The sequence below is a fragment of the Miniopterus natalensis genome, chromosome 4 (genome assembly GCF_054644295.1).
Source record: "Miniopterus natalensis isolate mMinNat1 chromosome 4, mMinNat1.hap1, whole genome shotgun sequence".
Lineage (NCBI taxonomy): Eukaryota > Metazoa > Chordata > Mammalia > Chiroptera > Miniopteridae > Miniopterus > Miniopterus natalensis.
This window is the reverse complement of record NC_142084.1, coordinates 93,787,289-93,805,006: the sequence shown is the minus strand read 5'-3', so window position 1 is coordinate 93,805,006 and position 17,718 is coordinate 93,787,289. Positions and strand designations below refer to the sequence as shown.

The window sequence follows — 17,718 nt, the reverse complement described above, 5'->3', positions numbered from 1 at the left end:
TTCCTGAAGTGAACCTACATTAAAGATTTCTCTCCAATGCCCCCATTTTCAGAATGCTATCCTCATATTAAAATATCAGCTAATCTCAGTGGTTAACTAAACCAACATTTATTTTCACACTCCTATATATTTGATAGATAACACATAAAAGACACACTACACGCTTCTCTCTCATTGGTAGAAACACGACAGTATTATCAATTAATCTAGTAAGAAAAGATGATTCTGATTTTAGATTTTAAAAATCTGCTAATGACAGAAAACTGAATATTTAATGTGTACTGGGAAATCTCATTTTAGAGTAAATAAGATGTTGACTTGGTAGGGCCATTAATCAAAAAAGTGTTCAAAAAACTTAAAAAATTTTCTCCAATTCCTTTGTGCCTCTTAACTGATGAAAAGAATATTCTTTTCAATTGAGCACTACTAAAGATATATTTACTCTTAAGAATTCAGTTTCTATACGGTAATATTTTTAGAACACTCTGACCTTCTTAAAAATAGTTGCATGCTTTCTTTTAAAACAAGAACTTCCAGACAGTTATGAAAAATCATGGGCTAAAACATGTGGTAGCATCCTTTCTTATGTAACAACTTAGTAACCTGGGTGAGTATAAACAGAACTTTAGTTAGGAATCTACATATCCACATACATTCATTGTAACTGTGAATAAATGCTTTATAGTGCAGCTTATGAAAATATTTCAAAAACATATATTTACAGATAAGGCTAAATGAAAGGCTTATTATTTTTAAAAACACTTGCAAAAGTTATAAACAAGGAAAACACCTAGCCAATGGAATGCATGTTAGATTGTTCATATAAATGATCAGCTCTACAGTAAAAAGGATATCCAACAGAAAGGTCATTTAGGAACTGAAGAGTCCTCGAAATTACAGGCTCACATCTTCCCCAGTATTTAAGGTTCGTAACACTAAGGATGAAAAAAGTTTTTAATGGTAAGTAAGGCATTTGTCTGTATACAGAGAACATGGAAATACACATACATTTGTGTAAGTTAGAAGACCTAAATCACGAAATACCAATGGAATATTTTCTATTCTATTCTTTTTATAGCACATTCGAAATTATACGCAATCAATGTATAATAAACACTACTCTCCAAGTGTCCAAATGGTGTATAATTCTCTACATTAAGTTTTATAAATTAAAAAGTTGCCTAAGTGTTTTACAGGTGACACATTAAGTTTGTATCTAAGACAAACATATTTGGGATCGACAGCAGGAGGTATGTCAAATAGAGGCTCACAGTTACCGCCAAGAAATGAACCATCCAACTTGTGGCTCCAAAACTTACTTCTTACGATCATGACTATCTATCTGGCTTTATTCTCTGTGGGCAAGACAGTGCTCTTTACGTGTTACATAGATAAAGCGCGATGCCAAGTGGAGGCATACCAGTTTAGGGTAAGTGCACAAAGTTATGTGTATGACTAGAAACTAGTGAATTCTGCTAATGTTATAAGGATAATTCAGTTTCCATGAATATGTCTCTGACAGCCATAGGTTCCTGTCAGAGTCAATGGATGCCCTGTCCTAAGGCAATCAAACCTCTCTCGATGATTCCAATTTGCAATCATCTCTTCACTTGGTCTCTGAAATTGGTTATTTTCTTTTTAATTAAAAAAATGCTGCCCAATTGCCTTGAAGAGCCTGAGTCTGTAAACTTTGTAAAGCCATTATTTTGATGCTGCATCATACAACTGCAGCTATATGGGAGACCTTGACCAATACCAATGTCTTCTGGATGGTGAACTTTTAAATATGAGAAATTAAGTTTCAATTAAAAACCATGCTACCATTCTAAGAATTAAAACCTGGTTTTTACAAGTCTTTTATTAAGAAAATTAGTATTTATAAAGAGATTTAAACACAGTGAAAGGTCTATTAGATTCAACCAACAACAAAATAAAAATAAAAAACCAAAGCAGGAACTCACATTTTCGTCATGAATGTTTCTAGAACATGGTTGTCATCTGTTATTCCTAAGACTTCTGACATACGGGCATATACCTGCATGAAAACACTGAATTGTTAAAAGCTTTATCATTAACATGTATCTTAAAAGACTATTACATTGAAAAAATGTAAGATTTAATGCATTGCTGCAGCTACACTGAAGTAGGGAGTGGGTGGGGAGAGCAAATGAAGAATTTGAAAAAATGTTTATACTTTTAAAATTTACCCTATTTTTCCTCTGGGAAGCACCTCTCTTATTTTGAAATGCATACACACCTATTCTCACATACTCGTTTTACTCCCAGCACACTACATACTTTTTTTCCAAAGTGGTAAGTCACCCCTTTCTCAGAGGGGAGTATGTATATAAAGGGCTAAAAAGTGGAGTGTTTCAGTAAAAGGCTCCAACATTTACAAAGCTCCCATACACTCCAGACCTCAGCAAAACATCACATAATGCAGGATTATGTTAGGCAGTTATTAAAACATTTTAAAAAATAACAGGAAGTTAAAGAATTTATAGAAATTCTCCTCAAATATCTCTCAATTAAGCTCCCCCCAATATACAGAGATAGGTCTTACTTTCCATGCTGAAACTGAAATCCCAGTCTCAGGAAGTCTCTGCTGAGTACATCAGGGCCTGAGGATCCACTAAGCTTCCAATGAGGGAGTGCTGGTTGCAGAGTTTGGGGTGTGACATTTCAGTCCCAGCCCAAGCCACACTGAGCTGATAAACACAGCCCACTTCAACTGGGAAAACGCCACCGGCAGCCAATGGAATATTCCCTAAGAGCCTGGCAAAGCTGAGAGGTGGGTTAACACCTCTACACTCCCTGATGCTCTGGTGTGACTCCAGGTTGTCTCTGCCAGACACCAGCTGTATAGGACTTTTCTTCTGTGATTTGATCCCGTTTTCTCACTTTCTCCTGACCAGCCTATTTCCTATATGGTGAGGCAATTAAGCTCTCACTCTCTCCGTCTTGTTTTTCAGGTGTAAACAACAGCCTGATATGCTGTCATAGGTCCTGAAGGTGAGAAAGAAATCACAGGGGACCCAGAGCTGTAGGGTTATACAGGGAGGAAAGCTGTTCATTGCGCAGGTCTCATATTTGGATTTTATGCGCTATTCAAACCAGAAGTTTGTGTTCCAGGCTTTCAGCCTAAGTCCTATGACCAAAAAAATCTCCTCAGGTCCACAGAGTAAATCTGGGGTGGGGGGTGGGGGGAGGTGGAGAGGGCAAGAGAAGGAAAGAAAGAGCACAAGGGTGGAGGGGAGAAGCTGGGGAGAGACAAAGAAAGGGAGATGGAGATCCAAATTCCTGTTGCCTCTTCTGCTAACTTCTGAGCCCTACAGAAGAGCATTTCAATGACTGCATCTGTGACTCTGCTCAAGAGAGTAGGCTTTCATCTCTTATCAGACTGAAGCTATGGCTGTGTTTGAAAGATGTCTGGGGAAAAGAGGGAGCTAGGAAGAGAGAACCCAGGGAAGTTAGTCCCCACCAATCCTCAATGACCAGAAACCTTTAAGGACATCGAAGGTACAGAGGAAGAGCCGTATGTAGAAAGGGGAGCTTCCCTATCTCACCATGAACTGTGGGTGAGAGTGAATTGGGTCCCTTGGAAAACCTGGGGTTGATATGAATTAATGGTACACAAGGCCCTTCACAACTTGACCCCAATGCACTCCTCACCTGCCACGCCCCTGAAGCTGGAGCTGCGATGGCCCGCTGCCCCTAACGGAGGCTTCATGCTGCCCGAACCCGATGGCCCGCTGCCGGTAACGGAGGCTTCATGCCGCCCGAACCCGATGGACTGCTGCCCCTAACGGAGGCTTCATGCTGCCCGAACCCGATGGCCCGCTGCCGGTAACGGAGGCTTCATGCCGCCCGAACCCGATGGACTGCTGCCCCTAACGGAGGCTTCATGCCGCCCGAACCCGATGGCCCGCTGCCCCTAACGGAGGCTTCATGCCGCCCGAACCCGATGGACTGCTGCCCCTAACGGAGGCTTCATGCCGCCCGAACCCGATGGACTGCTGCCCCTAACGGAGGCTTCATGCCGCCCGAACCCGATGGCCCGCTGCCCCTAACGGAGGCTTCATGCCGCCCGAACCCGATGGACTGCTGCCCCTAACGGAGGCTTCATGCCGCCCGAACCCGCCGCCTCCTCCTCTCCCCGCTCATTCCAAACTCTCTCCTCTGAAGCGAGGCCTTCCTACCCTCCCAGCAGCGGCGGCACTCTCCTCTGTGCTCCCACAGCGGCTGGCCCATTCCTCTCTCACCCTACTGTTAACACTGTAATTGTTTGGGTGTCCAACTCCCCCCATCCCACATGACACTGTATTGTATTTTTATAAAATCAAATTTTACATTTTCAAGACTTTATATATGTTTTTTATGGCAAAACTCAGGTTTAATCTAATTTTGGTTTTACCTATGCCACACTGAATAAAATATAACTAAAATGTGATTTTAAACATTTTACATTTTAACATTTTTAAAAAGTATCTTTTTTTACTGATGGTTCTTACAAGGAAACTTTCTGTTGTGTCCCTGGCACTCAAGAAAGGAGAAAGCTAGACAGGGTCTGTTGTGCTCTGCTGTCAAAACAGCTTCTCCAAGCATCAGGTTTGACCCAATAAGATACTAGAAAAAACAGTCAACATTGACACATGGCAGTGCTTTAATCCACAATTATCCTTGTAACTTGCACCATTCCTTTTATCATCCATTAGCTTTGATTCCCATTATCCCATCTAGAACTGTGTCAACGCTTTTGTCCCTAGGGATTTCTCTCCACTACCAGGATCTGACAGTCAAGCTTGAGTACTAAACAGGATCATTACCTCTTAAATCCACTTATCTGATCTACTGAATAGTAAATTGAAAAGCTCATTAAGAGCAACAATCTGATTTGTTTTCACGTGTGACAGGGTCATTTAAAATCAATGTATGATTACTGCATTTCTTTTAAAAGACTGTCTCACATTTTCCAAGGCACCTTATCATCAGAGAACACACAGATAATATGAAAATGTCTTCAAACATTTGGAATTTAATTATGCCATAGACACACATAATTTGGGGGTGGGAAGTAATCTATCCAGTGAGAAAAGATCTATAAAACTGTTTATCATAAAACACAAGCTAATGAAAGCTTTCTACAGAAAAAATTCTAACACAATATTTGGGTTTTTTGGACATTATCTAAAACTTCTATTACTTCACCAAAAATAATTTTTATGACAGCCAGAAACTACATCATGATACTCATTTTAAGGATGGATACAGAAGTTGGCATAGGAATGCAAGGGGAGGTAAAAACTCACTTTAGTTCAGATTCCTCATCTTTTATTTCAGAATCAATTAAGATAATTTGATCACAGTGAAGAATACGCAAAACCCTAAGAAATAAGTGACTACGCCCATTTGTACGGCCCGTCCTCTCTGAAGGCCGCAATGCAGGAGAGTAAAGGGTCAGTGCGTCTCCGGCTGTTTCACATAACCAGAGGCACACATCACGGCCTAGTCTCTGCCTGCCGGCCTGCGCCTCCTCCCTCTCTTCTGTCTTTTCAATATGCCTTCATGCCTCTTAGACTACAAGCTTCCCATGGGCAGCAATCATGCTCTTTTATCTCATGTCTAATACTTAATAAATGTAAAATGATTAAAAAGGATGTAATGTTAAAATGTGAATTTTGGCTGATTCCATTTTCATTCAAAAACATTTTTTTAAATGTTTTTATTGATTTCAGAGAGAGGAAGGGAGAGGGAGAGAGAAACAGAAGCATGTGATGAAGAGTCCTGCATGCCCCTACATGCCCTCCACTTGGGATCGAGCCCCAAACCGGGGCATGTGCCCTGATGGGAATCGAACTATGACCCCCTGGTTGATAAGTCAATGCCCAACCACTGAGCCACGTTGCCCGGGCATTCAAAATTTTTTAACAGAAGGGAAACAACCCACATAAGGTTGTTTTAGAGAACCTTTTTCTCTAAAAAGAAACCTGAAATTCCACTCACCAGAGGTGACCAGTAGAAAAATTTTGTCCTTTAAAAAAATGTGGTTTTAATGCTTAAGTAATATTTCTGGAAGAAGCTCTTCCTGCAGATTCATTAAGAAGAGCTCTCCTCTGAATACGCAGAGCGCCCATTTTTGCCAGCCTTTTCGTGGTACTTCTCATATTAGACAATAGAATATGATCTTGTTTTAGGATTAATTTTCCTTGTGAATATGGAAATTCATTTTCTGTCCTATTTCAAGCATGTGTTGCCCAAGGGCAGGGAAAATATCTATTTCTGTTTACATCTCCAGAAGCGCTTACAACACTGTCTTGATAAACTTAGCAACAAAGAAAAGGCACAGGCACTGGTCCCAGAGAGGTGTGGATCTGCATTTTGGGTCTACCACTAACAGGGTGTTACGTAAAATCTTAGAATCTTGGTTTCCTATCCGTAAAACAGGAACAATAATACTAATACCTACTTTACGGGCTTTTGGGAAAACTAAATGATAAGACTGAACACAGAGCCTGCCATTTAGCAGTTGCTCAACAAACGCTGCTTCGCTTCCCACTCCCTCATGGACCCTTTCTCACAGTAGGTGCTAAAACTGGCAGCTAATACCTTTTCTAGAGAAGGTTCATTACATAAAACCTAACAGGAAGATATGAAGGAGCTTACCTTGAAGATTTAGACATGGCACAAAAAAGGTTAAAACAAACAAAACCTTAACATTTGTATTAGCTTTGAAATCTCTACATACATATTCAGTCAACACTCTAATCAAGGTCAGAAATGGCATTTGTTAAAGGTAGAAAGCTTCAAAATTTCATGATACAAAACCAAATTCTACTTCTAAATGGTTATTGCCTTTGAAGCTAGAAAAAGTACCCATTTTAACCAGCCATCCGTCTCGCCAGCTCTTGAAATACAGAAAGTTGTTAGAAATTACTATTATAGACTTGAAAAGGCAAGTTCCTAAAAACTGTTTTAATATGTTTGCTTTCTTATTTCTATTTATCTTACTATGAAGGTTCTTTTAATTTTGAGAAAAGAGGCTTTGGATATGCGTATAAGGCTTCAATGACCCCATACTTCTCTAACTTCTCAACTAACCAAATGACAAATACTGCTTGTGCATATGAAGGAGCTTAAATGACCTATCTGGTTTTAAAAAAGGAAGCCAGATGAGATAAAAAAAAACAAACACCAAAAACAGACAAGAGAATAAACATACGGATAGCAATAAGAGTTTGAGTTGTGAACTTAATTTAATAAAGAATAAAAGCATGTGCTGTGATAGTTTTTAATTACTTTCTCTTTCAAATCCTAATCCTTGGTCTTGAGTATCTGCAGTGCTGTCTCTAACATTCTGGTTATAACTTTGAAGAAACTAATTATGTCAATCCTCAAATTTGAAGTAGATTACAGAACTGGGAAAGCCAGAATATTAGTTCCTAAAGGTTGTATGGATATATAATGACAGTCACAGAAATTCAATAACAGCCCTCTATGAAATGTACTCAAAAGCACCACATGAAACAAATTAAAAAGAACAATGAATCGCTCATTCTGTGCAAATAAGAAAATAAAAGAGAAAAACTGGTTCTGTAGGTTTTCATAAGAGTTGTTATAATGAATTAAGATTTTGGATAATGAATCTTCAGAAAATTACAGTAAGTTAATACCCTGGGGCCTTCTAGAAACGTTCTCAAAGAGCTTTTGTAAGCAGGCTCCATGCAGAAAATTAGCAGTGCTGTGAAAATCAACAACAAAGTATTCAGCCAGCAGATGACAGATCTTCCTAAACCAATTTATTCTGAAAAATTCACACCCAATAATACAAAATTGATACCACAAAATTAAAAAAAGCAATTGTGAATTTTAAAGTATTATTTCAATCTACTGAAATGACTTATCAATCAAGATTTTTAACTGGTTGCTATTTGGCAAAACAATGCCTGTCACCAGAAAGGATCCAATATAATGAAAGAATTAAATTCGTTCCTTAGGAGATGAATTTTGGAACTGAGTGTGAAGTCATTTATTATGAGTAAGAAACTAGCTTCCATATTTTTGTCTTAGCCTTCAGGTACCTTGGAGGTCAATGTAGTGCCTTCCATAAGAGAGACCCATTTCTGCAAGGGGAAGGAGGAGGAGACGTGTAGGAGGGAATGGAGCATTTAATTACTGGGATGTAAACTGTTTCAAACTAAAGATACTGAGCTCTTTCATTAATGTCTAAAGCAGAATAAAACATGATCATCACAATTAACTTATGACCACATCAAGAGAAGTAATGGTACCAACACCACTGCTGCATATTAAATATACAAACTTAGTGATACTGAATACATCCACATCAATCTTGGCTGACTAATTTCTCCATGTCATTTAAAATAACATCACAAAATATAGGACCACAATTATAGATAAAATAATCTTTTGCCAGAATTTAATTTTTAAACCATATATGTGTTGGAAACCAAGCGGTAAACGTTCAGGAATCTGTCTGCCTTGTTCAGAATGACATCTGATAAAGAAAAGCTGGCTCTGAAGTACAAAGTAGATATGAATGTTAAGTATTTATTTCAACTGGAATATGTGAAGCCACCATCTGTGGTGGCCATCTTGCTGAGGGGACATGTACCTAACAAATCTCTTAAGAGGCATTCCCAATCTGCTTGAATAAGCTATTGTGTAAGAAAACTTGGAGCCACCCCTTTGGCCTCACATTTCCTCCGCTCCACATCCTGTGGCACAAAGCATGGACTCAGCAGGCTGGGGTGCAGGGCTGCCTGCTGCCTTGTGATAATCCCCTCTCCCAGTAGGGGCCTCCACTGATGCATGGCTAAGAACATGCTTCCTCTTTTGCTTGCACCCCAGTGGGGTTTCCATTCCTAACTTGGGCCCACATCCAGACCGCTGAGGAAGGGCTCCAGATGCTGCCACAGAAATTTTTGGATTAGTGTCTAAACAATCATTGATTAGAAAGAGGAATACAGGTATAGTGTGAAAACCAGCAGCACTGGTCATTTTGGAGAGATTCTTTCCCTCCCACCCCCAACCAGATCTAAGGTCTAACTACCACCTGTTCAACAGAAGCTGGCTGCTTGCCTCACTTTCCTCAGGGAGCCACTGACTAAGGATCTCCACCAGCATGAACCTAATGTCTCCCGACAGGCCTTCGCTAGCCAAGAGGGACCCGGGTCGAGTGCACCAGTTATTGGTCACAGGATACACAGCCCATAGAAAGACTCCCGTGGTGCCACCAGCTGAAAGCCAACTAGAGAAGATGGGGGGGTACACATTTGTCCTGACACAGCTTTGCTCCTGCTGGCTGCCAACTCGCTCCATGTCTGAGGCCAAGCTTCTGTTAAACTAGTCTTCTGCAGCTAAAGCCATGGTAAAGCCCTGGGTAAATAAATTACCTTACCAAGATCATACAAGAAGAAGCTAACCATGGCTATTGCACAAGGCTACGTGAAGAAGTCTTGATTAATTATGGTAGAAGGTTTTGAGACCATGATTTGAAGGGGCATTTCGTTTATAACTCTTTGCAACAGCAAATTTATAAGACGACATGATTAGATTTTGGAGCACAGAAGTTGATGCTGGATGAAGGTGGTGAGAGAGTGATGGCAGAGGAAATCAGGAAAGAAAAGACTTTGTTTATGCCAGTCCCCCATATCTCTCAGAGGTGTCAGCCAGAAACATACTCTGGCACGTGGGGTACATGTGCTCCAGATACTGTTCAGTAACAGATACTTGTCACCACAGCCAAATAAAACTTTCTCCTTCAGGTGTGAATAATGGTTAGAACTGGCCACTTCAGAAATATTATGATCGAGAAACATAGGCTGCTTTCACACTATGCAAGCACACGAAACAGAGCTGTGGCAGTTAATACTGTTTATTAGCCAACCAGTGAACATTTGGTTATAAAACATGCACACTGCAGGATTATATACTGCATAAAAAAGGGATCCAAGACAGTGCACCCCTATGCATATCGCTGTGAGCGCATGCCTATTTTAGTAGTGAGAATCTGGGGCCGTGGTGAGACAAGCATAAAGACTGGTGATCCACCATAATAACCGCGACCCAACTCACCTTCACTACTTTCCAAGCCTTCTCTGGAACTCTGGACACATCACTCCTCAGGCGTACAACCTAAAAAGCACAGAGTTTAGGGACCTGCCACCTGGTGTTGCGGATAAGGGAAGAGCAGAGGCCTTCCCAACTTCAATACAGGGAATTGTGCTCAGGATCTGTGTGGCTGTCACTCAGAATATCTTGGGGCTTTGAGTAGACGCCTGGTGGAGTGCTGCTTGAAGCCCAGATGTGGTTATGCAATTACAGTGAGTTTGCTTCCATGGACTAATTCAAGAAACCCATCACTAAAGGGCAGCCCTAAAAAGAATCAATTATAGTATACTGACGGAACTATCTTAAAGAATTTGTTGGTACTGCTGTTTCCCGTGAGGCACTCCCATTATGCAAGTGTGGAAATGGGCTGATTTAAGTAGGCCAAGCACCTTCTCATGGGTAAAGCCCATCTTTAATACACAGAACTCATTTCCATAGTATTCAGAGGGTGAGTTGATCATATGGAGCCTTCCACCATTTAGTCAAATTCTTACACCCACTCTCCCCCAAATCCTCTAAAAGCACACCAGATCATAGTCACAGTGGGTCCTGACTTTCACCAGGTCCCATTCCCACTTCCAGCATCTTTATTTTATTCAGACACGTTTCCTATTAATGTTATTCTATTTTTGTCTCCACATTGCCTCTCTGAAATGTCTGATTTTCTACATCTAAAATAACTTCTGTAGCTTTCTCCTAAGAGACACTCCACTCTGTCCCTCTGGGAAGAACAACCTGACATAGAGTAGAGGAATAATGGCCCAGGGAATGAAAGAGGGGATGGGATGTCAATGACATCATCTATATTTCTGCTACTATGTCAAATCAACTAGTTTCATTTTTTCATAACAGACTCAAATTTTACTCAAAGCACTTGTTCCTCTAGTTCTTTGTACCTTTCAATTTGTCTCTCACACTAGTCTAGTGACAACTTTAACTTACCCACATGCAACAGATCAGAGTTCACCTTCCGATGGCCCATTAACGCCCTGCAACACTAATGTCTGGTGTCCCCAAGTAGGCAATATCTGTGGCAACAGGCTAAGTGCTACCTCCAGCCTAGGCTTCCTAGTGAACACTTCTGTGTTGAAAACTAGCTACAATATAAACAAAAGCCCAACTGGTGGACACAGTTGCCAAGGAAGCATATTCTTCTCTCAGTAAGAAGACAAAAATGAGCAAGTTAATTGAGAATATATTTTAGTTAACTAGGAGGAAACACAGAATGTATGTGCAGTGCAATGCACACAAGTTTTGGAGTGAGACTCTGCTACATGCTATCTTGGCAGAATGTGTGGCTAAACAGGCACTGAATAAACAATTTTATTTAATGAACTAACTCTAGAATCCTAGTTAAAATTAATTAGCCTCTCAGAGCCTCAGTTCTTCATCTGTAAAATGGAAAAAATAATATCAAAACCAGTAATTTCACAACTTAGGAAGTAGTTTAGTGAAATGGTTAAGGACAGATTCTGAAGGCCAAGAGTAGTTGAATTCCACCACTTACTGAGAGATTTTGAACAAGTTCCTTACCCTCTAAACCTTAATTTTCTTAAATATAAATTGAGATGAGAGTAGGACCTAATTTACAGACTCATTGAGAGGATTAAAGTAGTTAATTTATGCAAAGCACTTAGGAGAGGCCTGGCACACGTAAAATTTCTGTTAAGTGATAGCTATTATTATTGTCATCATGTGCTGTATTTTACACAGCACTGCCAGTACAGAGTCAGAAACACTTGGAAAGTTTTTAGTACACAGTAAGCACCAAATAAACATTAGCTATTAGCCATAAGACTAGGTGGTCAGTAAGTGGCTGCTATTATTAAGTACCGTAAAACCAAACATTACTCTGACATTAAGATTATGAGGCACACACAATATGACAGTCTTTTTTCTTTGTGCCTTATCTGAACTAGAGGCTAGAAAACAGACCTATGTTCTAAGTTGGTATGTGAGTAGCTTTAGTAATGGTTAACGAAGAGTGATTAGAAGGGAAAGAGCCCTTCTGAAAAATAGCCTAACTCCCAATCTTGTATCCTCTACCTTTAACTTCTATGTTATAGCAGGAGGAGCAGGAAACATGATGGGAAGGAGGCAGGAGAAAAACAGAATGCTAGTGGCAGCAGGTGATATCTTATCTTAAGGGCTCATCTGCATCACCTAAGTTCCCAATTTTAAAGCCCTCACCCTCTTTTTTAGTCATCACCAATTCCTATTTCTCATCTCCAACGTAAGTTCTCAGTTTACTGGGTTAGTAGATGATTTACATCCCTGTGTAGAATAAATTATCCAAGTCTTCCCAACTCAGATCAATGAATCCACCCAATTCTCTAAGTTTTCTTTGCTAAATTAATGCACACAGACAAAAGGTTTCAGAATACCATCATTAGTTTTAAATTATCACGTTTTGGGGAAAGGGTCAAACCTATGGTGTTGAATGGAAACTAGACTGCTGTCTAGTAAGCCTGCTGTAGGTTATATAGATATCGAATTATAATGTTGTACACCTGAAACTTATATTTTATTGCCCAATGTTACCTCAATTTAAAAAAAGACATAGGCAATGTGATATAGTGGAAAGCAAACTTGGGTTTGGAGTAAGATGATTTGGTCAAAACCCAGGCTGCCTCTGAACAAGTTTATAACTTTGAAATCTTTTTCATATCCTGTAAAATGAAGATAATCATAACTACTAAATAGAACATTGCCGAGAAGACTCATGAGGACTGTAATGAATAGCTTCACAAAACGGTTAAGCACAAGGTAGAAACACAATACAGATTAAATTAAGGTTGGGGACAAAACATTCTCAAGTGGTATTTCCTAGGCATTTCTCACTCTACATTACCTGAAATACAGAATTTGTAAATTACAGCAAGGACAATGTTTTCCTACCCAGTGCCTTGAACTTCGGGAGTGTGTTATTATAGCCCTTGTCTCATAAATGCGAATGAACAGAACAAAAGGACAGCTGAGAACTGGGACCATCAACCATGAACATTTCTAATGAGTGAAGAAAGTGGACCAAGAGGAAGCATGGAAGAAAGTGGTCATGGAGACAAGAAAGGACAGCAAGTGACCAAAAGCTCACCTGAAACTAATATGATATCGAATGTCAACTGTAATTGAAAAATAAAAACATTAAAAAATAATCAAAAAGAGAAGAAATAAGTGATCAAAGGCTAAAAATTAAGGGTTGAAACAAAAATGGAGGATTGAAATTCTCAGCAAATGTAAGACCAGAGGTGTCCTAAGGTGCTTGGCCAACTGCAGTACTGTCTACCATTTTACAACTTTCCTCATCAAAAGGTGTGAGAGATTGTCCATGGAAATGCATTTCCAATTTTTTAATGGGAATCAATCAGAAAATGTACTTCATATTGGAGAAAGTTGTTTTAAAGCCAATTTCGCTTAAACACATCTACTCAGTAAAGCAAGGGATACTGGCGCTGGGGAGCCGTGCAGGCCTAGGGGAAAACAAAATCCCAATAAGTGTGCCAAATGTACTTTTATATTTCAAGATCCCTTCAACAGAAACATTCTGGGAGATAAAAATTAGGAAAACACAGAACTTAACTAATTCAAAATGTTGAAAAATATTTTGCATTTGTGTTTTATAACCAAGTGCTTTTCCCACATTTGTCCCAAGGCAGCAGCTGAAGCGTGATATTCACCAACGCTAATACTAGCAATTGGAACATGCTCTTTGGCAAGGCAGAAATAAGATAATTGTTCAACATAGGCTGGCTTTTCAGAAATACTGGAAGCATTGCCTGTAATTATAGACATCTGTCACTGCTAGCCACTCAGTACTAACCCTGACATCAATATATACAACCATAGCACTAAACTGCCTGCAGGCACAGCAATGGAGACCAGATACGCTAGGCAGGCAATCATCTGCCTCATCCGAACTATCTGTCAAAGGTTCCCAACCACAAATAGCTCTTACATTTTGTATCCTTAGGATAATATGTTGATTTATTTTAGGTTCTCTAATATTTACAGTCTAGGCCATCTACTAAAATAAAGAAACAAAACTTATGGCTAATGGAGGCAGTTACTGTTCACAGTCATCATAAAAGGTCATAGCTCAACCCTCAAATGTTAAAAATTGATGGCAGCTTTAACCATGCACTATCCTACAGATGTTTCCTTTTGTAGAGGCAATTATTTTCAATAGCAATTCAAAATGGTAAATACAATCTTTCATCAGCAAGTGTGTTGCCACACTGATCTAATAGAAAAGCTCATATTTTAAAGCCTTTTTTGAAAAGTAAAGATAAGTTTCAATGTTGAGTACTGAAGACCCAATTGTCAGTTTGGGTTTAGTTGTCCATATAGTACCGCATTTGGCAATGTTTTTTAAATATACAAATGATGTGATGTCTAAAAACTAGGAAATGATATTAAAGGATAAAATACTTGGTTAATGAATGAGTTGACTGACAAATGTAGCTGGGTATAAAGCTTACTGAAATATGTGCACATACATTCAGATTTTCAGAAGCCCAGATACACTGCAGCTTTAAACGTCACTCTTTTTTCTTTGAAGCAGGCAGAGAAGCTGAAAATTATTACACATTTAGACTAATTAGGAATAAACACTCACCATTTTCATAATGCGTTACTAAAAACCCAGATATTTCTTGGTCTGATCACAACAGCCTATGCTGAAGAAAAGCTATTAATTACTGACAGACAGTTAGCTTACAAGTGAGCTGCATCTTAAAAACCTCTTTTAAAATACAATTGCTAAATGCCTTACAGTGCTGTAATGTGAGACAGGTTCAAATCTTATTACTTCCCTGAAATTAAAACCTAAGTTTTAATACTGTTCAAGTCGAACAATGATTCCACACTTTATTGCTTTTGAAATCCCTTGATGATCATAGGAAAAAATGCCCTCGAGAAAAAAAGACTGTTTTCGATAAACAGAAAATACAGTTTGCACTCTTAGCCTCTTTGTCATCACAAAAAAAGGATTTAATGCCAATTCTTTAAAAAAAGACTTTTTCCCCACAAAATGTGCACCTTGTGTGCCATTTGTAAAATCAGTTCACTTTCTTTTATTTATTACTGCAGCGCGGCAAGGCAATAAAGAAGCTACCGATAGCTAATAAATTACATGCCTTTTAAAACAATTCTCTTGCTACAAAAACATGTAACTACAAAGGTTTATATTTACATGGTACATCACATGAAATGTCTATATTTGTGTCCTATTAACCATTTTGGCAAATTGTGGACTTTTACCAAATAGCTGATGGAAAAAAAATAATTTCCAAATGTCAATGTGATATAAAACAGTTTCTAGTAAACTCCTCTTATGCTATTAACACTTACTAAAAATCCTCCAAAACTTATTTAAAAACATGTTTTGATAAGTTATTTTATGTATCAAAGAGGTATTAAAAGATATTCTAGTTAAGGTTAATTTAAATTTTTCTCAGTGAACACTAAGACCTAAGAAAGTACCTTTCCTTCCTAATTTATGCTGCTAGTATCATGTAGTCTTTTAAAAATCATAGCTCCTAGCAATTACTTAGAACAAATTATAAAGGCAAGATCACTGGATATAAGGCAGAAGTGGCCCAAATCTGTTCCTTAATATATTTTGTATTTTTTAAAAGATACACAAACTTGGTTATTTATTTAAAAAATATTCATATCAAACATATTGTGCTTACTTCTAATTTTTCTTTCAAAGGAATATATTTACACATATCCACAAAACCTGCCTAAAAACCCTACTGTATGAAAGCAAACTGTTTATTTTGTTTTTCTGGTTTATCTATGTACAAATGAGTTTTGAAATAGCTATGCTCCAACTCCAGGATTAAATTGTTAAATTAATCAGGGCATCTGCTTAATACTCTCATCCTCTAATCCAGCGATTTTCAACTGGCGTGCCACAAGAATTTTTACAACATGCCATAGCTAACTATTTAGTCAGGGGCACCAAACTCTTTTCCCTTAAATTGTCAAAAAAATGACAATAGCCACACAACAATAGCCTTCTGGTGTGAATGAACCAAAATTATACCTATTTTTTTTGTCAAATTGGCAAAATATATATTTTTTGGTGTGCTGTAGAATTTTATTAGTTTATGTGCCATGAGGTGAAAACGGTTGAAAATTGCTGTTCTAATATCACAATGAGCATGCATTTATGAGGAAGTGTACCGTCTTTTATTATTAATTTCCTCCATTTCCTGTAACAGCTATCTTAGCTGTGGCTTTTTTTGTTTCATACCTACAAAATTTCATCTTTGTTCAATTATGCATGATGAGCAGTAACTCAATTTCAAAGCACAAACAACTTTGTTCCATTTCATCTTTACTGTCAGATGACAACCCAGTATACCAATGCATACAAAGGCCACATTCGGCAGCACTCCATTTCTCTACGCACACCGACTTTTTCTCCCTTTCTTTTGATATCAGCTTGATTATGACGATTAACAATTAGGAATTTGTGGGAGATATCTTTTTTGAAGAGTTCAATGAAATAGTTTTATTTCATCTTCACAGATTTTTTTAGAGGGGAATCATCACCATCATAATCATACTACATAAACTACTATCTGTATATGTAGAGAAAGACCCCTGGTATATATAATTTATCTTTTGCTTTTTTAAAATAGTAAATCCTCATTTTTCAAAAACATCATGACCTTTCCCCGTACTGCAGCTGATATGAAATGATAAAATTCTCAATGGCAACCAAGAAAAATAGCTGACAAAATCTCTACTACCTCTATGGCCCCCTGCTCTCCCTCGTATATCTCACTGACAAAATTTTACTTTAAAGCTTTAATTACTTGGATTATCTTCCCTCTGGCTGGGGGAGGGCTCACATTCACTGCACTCTCTTTCTTGGGTCACTAAGAATGTGCACAAAGCAGGCAGGGCAGGTATCATCAACCTCATTTTTTAAGATGAGGAAAATAAAAAACGGTTTGGAGCTTGCTCAAGATTACACAGTAAAATGGCTTCTTTTCCAACTTCCTATTTACAGGTCTCACTATTTGACGACAACACTGCTTCCTAGCTATTAGGAAAAAATAGGTGTTCATGGACATTCAGTCTACTAAATCCAAATTAAACTTTCTATTCGGTGCTATTTTATTTGATGCATCGAAAATAACCTTGACTTATATCTGGCACCTATCTGGCAGAGTGGAAGTAATGGGGAGATCTTGGTGCCAACTGAGAGGGGCAGGGGAATTCGTTTGTTTTACTAATTACCTTCTTAGAAGTGGTGGAACATTCATTTTGCTATCAACCTCTCTAACTTGGTAAACAATCTAAAGTGTACTGATATTTCGTTTTCTTGGTTTTGTTTTGCAATCTTGCTGGGAAAATGGAAAACATGCAGCTGGACTATCCTGGCCTCTTTTGGCACCAATATGCAAGAAACTCCTACTTTATTTTATTTACCTGTTTATGTAATGCACAGAACTGAATGACACTAAAAGAAACCCCAATCATCCCTTGGGGCTCCTTCCCAAGATTACATTAGGTATCATACGTCCCCACTGTTCTTCTGCATGTCAATCATGGCCTCATCATACTGAACAG

At 38.5% G+C, this 17,718-nt stretch overlaps 1 protein-coding gene across 2 annotated transcripts in view; it reads right to left on the bottom strand.

The window, feature by feature from the left end:
• The window catches only part of RANBP17 (RAN binding protein 17), a 219,085-nt gene that overhangs the window by 81,772 nt on the left and 119,595 nt on the right, over window positions 1-17,718 (bottom strand). Inside the window, exons 15-17 of one of the 2 annotated variants that reach the window (XM_087816967.1) lie at window positions 10,096-10,155; window positions 1,962-2,035; window positions 855-935 (exon numbers count right to left, since the gene is read on the bottom strand). In XM_087816967.1, coding sequence (XP_087673093.1) covers window positions 855-935; window positions 1,962-2,035; window positions 10,096-10,155 — 215 coding nt within the window. The remainder of the gene's footprint in view (window positions 1-854; window positions 936-1,961; window positions 2,036-10,095; window positions 10,156-17,718) is intronic. The other variant, XM_087816968.1, reaches the window with a different exon arrangement.